This window comes from Danio aesculapii, chromosome 25 (assembly GCF_903798145.1).
Source record: "Danio aesculapii chromosome 25, fDanAes4.1, whole genome shotgun sequence".
In the NCBI taxonomy this organism is placed as follows: domain Eukaryota; kingdom Metazoa; phylum Chordata; class Actinopteri; order Cypriniformes; family Danionidae; genus Danio; species Danio aesculapii.
Window position 1 is genome coordinate 12,112,550 of NC_079459.1, and position 10,103 is coordinate 12,122,652.

The 10,103-nt window shown below is 34.6% G+C and overlaps 1 protein-coding gene across 1 annotated transcript in view; it reads right to left on the reverse strand.

Moving 5' to 3' along the window:
• Nucleotides 1–227: 227 nt before the first annotated feature.
• Nucleotides 228–10,103, reverse strand: part of dldh (dihydrolipoamide dehydrogenase) — a 17,146-nt gene continuing 7,270 nt past the window's right edge. The window contains exons 6-14 of the mRNA XM_056451525.1: nt 9,290–9,390; nt 9,063–9,203; nt 6,504–6,605; nt 6,173–6,363; nt 5,922–6,092; nt 4,831–5,020; nt 2,267–2,404; nt 2,100–2,189; nt 228–491 (exon numbers count right to left, since the gene is read on the reverse strand). Coding sequence (XP_056307500.1) covers nt 426–491; nt 2,100–2,189; nt 2,267–2,404; nt 4,831–5,020; nt 5,922–6,092; nt 6,173–6,363; nt 6,504–6,605; nt 9,063–9,203; nt 9,290–9,390 — 1,190 coding nt within the window. The 3' untranslated portion in view covers nt 228–425. The remainder of the gene's footprint in view (nt 492–2,099; nt 2,190–2,266; nt 2,405–4,830; nt 5,021–5,921; nt 6,093–6,172; nt 6,364–6,503; nt 6,606–9,062; nt 9,204–9,289; nt 9,391–10,103) is intronic.

Below are 10,103 nucleotides of genomic sequence, written 5' to 3' on the forward strand. Positions count from 1 at the left end.
AAACTGCAAAGCACATCTCCCTAAATGAAAGCTTAATTTAACACAGCGTGAAGAAGTTCCTCTTTATTCACCTCCTGTGTATTTCAATTCAACCAATATTTCCAACCATTATTTTTTTCCAACTCTGTATTTGGGAGACATTTAATTATGAACACCACCACAAATCTTGTTTTATATAACCCAACAATAAACAATATAAAATCCAAATGACATCTTTCTCAGTCAGGTGATGTTCAACATTAGAGCCAACTCCTTTATTAGGACATTTAAATATCAGACTAAGTGTTTTACAGAGTTAATCTGGATGTATGGATGAAGGGTACATCTGAAAAAAAAAATGGAAACTGAAGAACTTCAGATCGTGTGGACTTGGAAAAAAAATGCAGCAGATACTGTATTTATATACAATTTTGAGTGAAGAAAATCTAGAAGTTGATAGCTTTTCCAAACGAAGCAGCAAGGTTAGCTTCTCTGAAGGCCTCTGATACAGTCTTGAAAAAATAGAAAAGTTTGGTTAAACTTTTGTTAAAGACAACATTAAGACTGTTACAATTAATAATAATTAGTGACTGATTAGTGTGCTCATTCATTAGGATGTCTATTAATCATATGAATCAAAAACTTACAGTAGAAAAAATCATTAAACTAGATTCAATTCACAAAACTAGATTTTTCCGTACAAAAAAGAAAAAAGGTTAATTATTAAATAAATATTTCCACAAAATTTTCTTTGAAATTCCAATTATTAATAGATTGGTCATTGCCTTCAATGTCATGGGGCTTGAACAAATTCAATATTGCGAGTGTGATATTCTGTTAAATTGTTAAGCAACAGCCAAAGGACAATATAAGGCGCCGTTCATGCACTATATTAAAAGTAATAAGTACTAAGTGTTCTGAAGCCATTGGATCGTTCATTGTGTAATACAGATGAATATTTAAGTCGCTAAATAGATATTCACATCAACACTTCCCTTTGTTGCATCTGTCAATCATTCTCCATTCAAACTGTGAGTCATATTGGAGTGTTTTGTGTTGGCCATTATAACACAATGTTCCCATTATTGAATTGGATCAGAAGAAAAATATCTTTCTTAAACTTTACTGTACTTCTATATAGGTTTGAGAGCATTATTCATGCACTGGATGCACATATGTGCTTTTTCTCACTATGTATTGAACATAATATTACTGTTGTACAATGAAAAAGTATTTATTCCATCTTGTTTTACTTCACCTATTGTGTTGTTGCATATTTTAAACAATTATTGAGAACTCATGAGTTTTACGCTGCAGATATGAACAGTTGCAATCAGAATTATTAAACAGCCTGAATTATTTGCCCCCGTTTAACAGAGGATTTTTTCACCACATTTCTAAACATTATAATTTGAATAACTCATTTCTAATAACTGATTTGTTTTATCTTGGCCATGATGACAGTAAATAATATTTTACTAGATATTTTTCAAGACACTTATATATAGCTTAAAGTCACATTTAAAGGCTTAACTAGGTCAATAAGGTTAACTAGGCAGGCTAGGGTAATTAGGCAAGTTATTGTATAATGATGGTTTGTTGAATAGACTATCAAAAAAAAAAATAGCCTAAAGGGGTTAATAATTTTGACCTTAAAATGGTTCTTAAAAAATTAAAAACTGCTTTTATTCTAGCCGAAATAAAACAAATAAGACTTTCTCCAGAATAAAAAATATTATCAAACATAATGTAAAAATTTCCTTGCTCTGTTAAACATCATTTGGGAAATACTTAAAAAAGAAAAAAAAATCCAAAGGGGGCTAATAATTCTAATTGCAACTGTATATATTGTTTTTCTTTATTATGAAGTATCTGTATTTAGTAGATTTAATACCTAAGATGGATTATTAGTTGAGTTCCTATGTTATTCATGAGATGTTGAAATTCCACATTGTTTTTCCACAAAAAATTTGTAGCCATATCAAATTAGTTTCCAGAGAATTTTGAAATCAGATCAATATTCCTAATATGTTTATTCATCATGTCTATTAATAATAGGAACTACAAGAAAACAAAATAATTTATTTAGATTTTAGATAAGAAAAATCTGAGAAACTTACGGGATGGGCGTGACACACTCTTGCAACATCCTCGCATGATGCACCATATTCCATAGCTAATGCAGCCTCATTAATCATCTCCCCCGCTCCCTGTTAAATTAAAAATGCATATATAAATGAATATGTAGTTAGGATTTCCAACGCAAGAAAAGAAGCAAGATCATTACCGATCCCAGAATGTGTGCTCCCAGCATTCTATCTGTGTCCTTGTGACTGAGGATTTTTACCAGTCCATCTGTATCAGCATTCGTCTTGGCTCTGCTGTTGGCCGCAAAAGGAAATTTGCCCACCTTATATGGCACACCCTAGAAAACATTAACACACATTGTCATTTTCTAAACCCCTGAACAGTATAATGACTTGAGAAAAAAAAAAAAGAAAATTCTTAATTAGGTCCCCTATCTCAGTGGTTTCTAAAATGGGGGTCACGGGACAATGACAGGGGGTCGCTAGGTTCCAAAAGTAAAAAAAATTACTAAACTACTAGAATTGCCATATTTTAACCATAACCCACAGAAGATAAAAATAGTATTTTTTAATAATAAAAAACAACAACATGCTAATGAAAAGCCATCAGCCTTTAAACTTTTTTTTTCATAGGATTGGTGTGTTTACGTTAGATTAACAACACAGCGATAGCGTCAGCTGCAGCAGATTGCTTTTATAGCACTAGGTTAAACTTTCTGACACCTTTTATGACAATCAAATACATTAAAAATAAATAAGGACCATAACTGATTATTGAGAATTATCTCTAATTGGAGGTCTCCAAAATTAAACCAAAAATAGACTTTGTGAAAACATTGTGTCCACCAGTCTCTTTAGCTGAGGTTAATATTAAAGGGTCACGAAACACCAACATACATTTTTGACTGTCATATATGTGTCCCACGTTGCTAAAAATACCCTTAGGACACATATATTTCACAAAAAAAAAAAAGAAAATAGGTTGTTTTTGCGTTATTTCAGGCAAATTCGTTCTTCCGGTTTGAAAAAAAAATTCTAAGCCACGTCATGGCAATTGGATCCTTGTGTGAATTCCAGCGTGTAGACTAGATGTCTGTACCAGTGGGTACAATGTGACATCTTTCAGCATTCAGCATTAATTCATGAGAAAGACTTCCAAGTCTTTCCAGACCGCCAATCAGCGCGCTCTATTGTATATGAGGTGCAACTTCATTAATATGCATGTTAGCTTCAAAGACCTGTTACCTGTTACAGTGTTCAGATGGCAGAGAGAAGCCACGTTGTGTCGCCAAACGTAATTAAAACAAGTGGAAGAAGAAGAATTGTTTGGAGACATTGGTCATCAGTGTTGCGTTTATAAATGTGCCGCAACGAAGGTTTTGTTTTCCATTCCCTGCTATGAGAGCGTAGCGTTTGTACGGAACATTTTTTACCAGAGAGCTTTTCGCATCTGAAAATAGTGAAATCCGGATTTGACGCTCATCTTCTTTTAAAAAAGATGCGGTTCCAGTAGGTGTTGATTATCCTGTCTCTACATATTTGGTAAGTGAGCGATCAATGTGCTTTGTTTATTCAGAGGCAAAGTTAGTTAGTATCGTCAGCAGTACTCTTTCATTTTTAAAGATATACCTTAGTCAAAATGATTTAGTAACTAAGTTTACAGTATATTAATATCACTACAACATTATGGACTGAATGATCCGCTTTAAATACTGCTCTCTGAATGTAAACAAGTAAACACCTTACTTAAACATTTACTGTCGTGTAGAATTTTCACCGCATTTTGTGACAGGATTGTCTATACACACCTGGCTTTCTGAAGCTACCTACCGAGTGCATCTAAGTACAGAGAAACGCAGAGGTTTTTTTCTCCCATTCGCAATGCGGTATCAAACATTCCATTAAAACTACACACTTCCAGCAGTTCCTTGCATCCAATATCTCAATTATCACAGGGGGCATGCATGAAATGTTCCTGAAAGAAAGTTGAAGTGCTAAACTGCAGTTAAAGTTGACAAATTAATAATTTGTCAAATAATTCGATTACTGATGTCCATGTAAACATAGGCTTATGTTATGCCTATGTGAAAACGGTGCATGCTCGAACCAAAAACTCCCATTTTTATGCAAACCCCTCCCTCTTTCACCACTCAACACTCCCACCTAAACTCACCCACTTTCCTGACTTTTTTCAAACTAGTAGAGTGAAAACACTGCTGAGACGGGGGCCCTTGGTGGCCCTTTAAATTAAACAAATTAATAAATGACTATACAAATGATATGGTTGTTAGAATGTTGCACTTTTTGTGTTGTCAATATGCTCGTGTTTATATAGGCCTATTGTTGTGTGGGCAACATTTGTATATTTATAACCACCTCAGAGGAATTTGGGGGTTGTGAGTCACTGGCAATGTTATTTTAGGGGTCACAGGCTGAAAAGTTTGGGAACCCCTGCCCTCAAAAATAAAATATATTTTTTTTGCTCATTCAAACTACGCATTTAAAATGAGCTGAAACAACACAATTCTTGATATTTCATTGGGACAACTTAATTTGTTTTATGTTCAATCCACATAAATTTGTTAAAAGTGGTAAGTTAACAATCTATTTATGTTGGAACAACGTGACTGAATTTTGTGGAACCCTGCATTTTTAACCAAGTGCACCTATCTCATGAGTGCATTTGGAATCATTCTAACTTCTCCCCAACTGGTGACATACAATTTAAGATTGAAAATGTACTAAAATTAAATTGATGACTTACTTCCTCTTTGAGCTGTTCCTCAGTTTTGCCGACCCAGGCAACCTCAGGATGTGTGTATATAACCGAGGGCACACAGTTGTAGTCAATATGGACGGCTCCTCCTGCCATTCCTTCCACACAGATGATACCCTCATCTTCTGCTTTATGAGCCAACATGGGTCCAGCTACAACATCTCCGATGGCATAGATACTAAATAAGATTTGTAAACAGATTAGGACTTGTTTTATTTGCAACATAAGCAAGAACACTTATTAGTAGGGTTGTAACGGATCACAAATCTCACGGTTCGGATCACATTACATTTGATTCACGGATCAGACCATTTTTCAGATCAGCCAAAAGGCGAGAAAACTAATGTAATTTGCTTCCCATTTATTTCAAAAATAGTACTGCAAGAAACAAATATAACTTTGAACCTGTAATTTTAATTCAAATAAAATCAAGAAACAACCAGCTGAATAAAAATAAATTTATAAAATATTCAATACTGTGAAAAATGATCTTCTCTAATGCTTCCTCTAATTGCTACAACTTTCATCTTTGAGCATCAATTTAAAGGCTAAAAGTATTTTTTCTATATAACTATAAACTGTTATTCCAGTACTTCTGTGTTATTTGATTGTTTGTAACTATGCAACTAACTGAAAAGTGTAAAAACTGAATCTCTATCCCAATCAAAGATTTGAATGCAGCACTTAGAGAGATTAATAAACATAAGCAAATCATCTTAATTTACAATTTAGGTGTTTGAATTGAGATCTCGATCTTTTAATGATTAATTGTGCAGATTTACACAAAATGCATTAATGCAAGCTAAACAAGTAGTGACCAAAAACACCTTTAATAACCTAAGAAAGCAATTAGGTGCCTCCACAACTTCTTCCGTCATCCTTATATTTTACAGGAAAGCCAAAATGCTTTCAAATGTGAGATTTGAATGAGGAGGTGATCTCTCTGTGACCGTTACAAATGTTGGATTAATCTACAAGTAAAAAAAGTTACTATTCCATGAGTCATGTACATTTTAAACCATACGGATCGCAGATCAACCGTGATCCCTTACACCCCCACTCATTAGAGATCTCCGTACTTAGGCACGTTGGTCTGGAAGCGACCATTAACAGGGATTCTCCCACGTTTATCCAGTTCAATACCGACAGACTCCAGGCCGAGGTTTCCGGTGAAGGGACGACGGCCAATGCAGACCAGCAGAACATCACAGGTGAGCGTCTCATTCTTGCCACCCGCTGCAGCTTCCACACTAACCAAAAAAAAAAACATATCGGACAAATGTTCAAAAAGATTTTGATTAGAAATTAGCTGATGAAACATCCAACTCACGCCACATCAATTTTGCCATCAGGTCTCTTGGTGGCACCCATGACCTTGGTGCTCAGTTTGAACTTCAAACCCTGCTTCTGGAGAATTCGCTGGAAATTCTTAGAGATTTCCATGTCAATGCCCATTCCACCAACATGGCCAAGGAACTCCACGGCTGTAACTTTGGCACCTAGCCTCTGCCACACAGACCCCTGGAAAAAAATTCCATAATCAATCAATAATAGAATCATCAAACATAAGTGTTTAAAAAATGCACTTTTATCACCAAAATAACCAATTCAGATCAATCTTATGATGAATCTGTAATAAAACTTCCCAATATTCCACTCACCAACTCCACACCAATGACTCCTGCTCCAATCACAATAAGTTCCTCAGGAACATTCTTGAGAGACAAAGCACCAGTGGATGACACAACACTGTCTTCATCAATCTGTCAAAAAGAGTAACACAATTAAAATCTGTGATCTGAATGCATTAAATCTACTGACATAAAGGCTATAAAAAGCTAAATCAGACAATATATATATATATTTTTTTTATAAATATTCTTTGGCATGACTATTTCAAATAAAACTTTCACAATGTGACATTGTGCTTATTACAACGCCATATTTTTGTTAGTTCACCCTCCAAAAATTATGTTATTAATTACTCACCCTCATGTTGTTCCAAAACACTGAGCCCTTTGATCATCCTCAGAACAAGTTTAAGATATTTTAGATGAAACCTGAGACCTCCCTTATTCTTTATAGACAGGAAGGTTCCTGTCAAGTTCAAAGTTCAGAAAGGTACCCAAGACATCTTCAGATCATCTATCACATATTCAGAGGTAAAACTGGAATTTGTCTAGGTACAAGAATAATTTTGTGTGTACATGAATAATAAAGACTTTATTAAACATATGCTTCTCTTCCGTGTTAGTGTAGGGTGCCTATTCACAAATTATGCTCGATCACGCTTTGGATTTGTTTCAAATGAAGGAAGTTGCACTTGTGCATTAGGAGGGTAGACATCACTACAGACAGTGCTCATGAATGCATGCAATACACTGACACTGGTGAGAAACTGTTAAAACTCTTGACAATATTCCAATTAAACCACTGAAGGCATATGCTCTGTTTTGATGATGTTTTTCAGTACTTTTCTAAACTCTGATCGACCTTAAAGGGTTCCCAAAACACACATATATTGGTTGTTTTTGCGTTGTTTAGAGCAAATGTGTTCTTCCGTTTTAAAAAGAAATTTTGAAGCAACGTCATGGTGAGGGGATCATTGCGTAAATTCCTGTATGGAGATTAGATGTCTGTACTGGCTGGTACAAAGTGACGTCATTGGGTTTTCAGCACATCTATTCATTAATTCATAAGAAAGACTTGGTTCAAACCAATCGGCGCGCTCTACTGTGAATAAAATACAACATTAATATGCATGATATAGCTTCGAAGACTCTTTTTACCTGTTTACAGTGTTCAGAGATACGCCCCGTTACGCCAACTGTAATTCAAACAAGCAGTAGAAGAATTGTTTGGAAACGAGGGTTGTTGGTGTTCCATTTTTAAATGTGCCAAATGAAAAAAAAAAAATTCCATTTCCCCGCGATGAGAGCACATTTTTTTACCCGAGAGCTTTTCGAATCTGGATATAGTGAAATCCGTATTTGCCACTCTTCTTTTAAATAAAAAGACACGGTTCCAGTTCGTGTTTATTTTCCTGTCTCGGATTTGGTAAGTGTGCAATCACTGTTTTGTTTAAGTTTATTCAAATGGCAAAGTTAGTTAGTACCGTCAACAGTACTCTGAGTTTTTAAAGACATACCTTAGACAAAATGATTTTGTTACCACGTTTACAGTACTGTCACTATAATATCATGGACTGAAAATCCTCCACTTCCACACAGCTCTCAGATCCACTGTAAATGCTGCTCTCCGAATTACTGTCTATCTCCCCTGCATTTGTGTTTGTGTTGCTGAATTGAAAATCAGCTGTTGTGCATGTAACAAAACTCTCCTTTTCATGCAAACCTTTCCCTCTTTCGCCACTCGACCCTCTTACCTAAACAAAGCTGGGCTCGCCAACTTTCCTAAGTTTTTTCAAACTAGAGGTGTGAAAACTCTCTGCTGAGACAGGGGTTTTTATGGCTCTTTAATGGAGGATGAGAGAGATCTCAGGTTTTACATAAAATATCATAATTTGTATTCCAAAGATGAGAGAAGGTCTCAGGGTTTTGAAGGACATGAGAGTGAGTAATTAATAAAATAATTGACATTTTTGTGTAAACTAACCTTTGAAAGAAATTAAAATTTGCTTTTAATTTACTCACCCTCAGGCTATTTAATGCAAATACATATATTTGTCTACAGAACAAGCCACTGTAAATCAATGACTTGCCTAGCTACCCTAACTTGCCTAGTTATCCAAATTAACCTCGTTATGCCTTTAAATTGTACTTTAAACTGAATACTAGTACCTTGAAAAATATCTCGTAAAATATTATGTACTGTCATCATGGCAAAGATGAAAGAAAAAGGTATCACTTTATAATAACTACACACTATGAATCATTTATTAAGCATTAGCATCTAGTGAATTCATTATTTGTTAAGCATTAACTCTACATTTAAGTACATTATAAATGTGCTTAAAGCATGCAGCATTTGTAGCTGCAGTTATAAACTGCTTAATAACGTTTATAAATGTAAAGTTATTGCTTAACAGATAATTATTACACTATTTGCAAATGCTTAATAAATGGTATGAACTATTAATAAACTATTGTTTAGAAATGTGAAAAATATTCTCACCTTTAAGCAGAAATTGGGGAAAACTATATTTAACAGAAGGGCCAATAATTCTTACTTCAACTGTACTTCCTACATCACTGAAGTACCTCAATGCCCGGGAAGGGTGTGACCTCTGATCCAGTGGCGATGAGGATGTTCTTTGTGTTAATGACTTGTTCTCCATCAGCAGTCTTTGCGGTCACTTGATTCTTGCCAGTTATTGTTCCAAAGCCATTTACATGAGTTACCTATGAATAGTTTTTTTTTTTTTTTAATCATGTTCATGATATACTCCTGGAACTTCTAGAAAAATCAAACAAATCAAATATCTCACTTTGTTCTGTTTGAATAAGTGTGCAATTCCACCTGTCAAAGCTTTGACCGCCCCACTCTTCTGTGCCATCATCTTCTCCAGATTCAATGAGATCCCCTGAACTAATGTAAAATAAATCATTTAAGAAATGCAGGGTTCCAGACTGTTACTAGGTAAGCAAGCTTGAACAAGTGCTTTTTGCACTGACTAGCCGTGCAACTGCCAAATAGCGCTGTCTGTAAAAAAGCATATTATTTAAGCAACCACAAACAACTCTGTGACTTACACTTGTTAAAGAGATCAATCTGAACTGTTTTTTCTCAATAGCTCTCAGTCCAGTAAGAAGGTGTTTCACAAATCAACATTTATCATGCATTTACTGTAGTAAAAGTAATGATTTTGTTGAATTGTATTGTATTATTACTGTTTTAAGTATATTAAAATAATAATGGAATATGATTACTGCATTTTTAAGTAGTCATAAGAGCTGGGTGGTATGTATATTACTGCATGTATATTGTTACTACAGAATGAAATGTGTACCATAAAATAATTTATTCTGTGTACATCGCAAGATGTCAATAAATGGGCATGGCCAACACACATGCAGCAAGCTGAGAATGACGCTCCATGGGAGACTGGTAGTGTTGCTTAATATTTTCAACAGGAAGTGATCACTTAGTTTCAATATTTATACAAGAATTGTAATTGTTTATATTTTGTATTTTTGAAAGAAAAAAGGAATTGATGTTTCCTTAGTGTTTACATATTTAAATTTTCATATTTAAGCTTTACTGTCCTGATACTTGGGATATATTTTAGATCTGTGAGATGA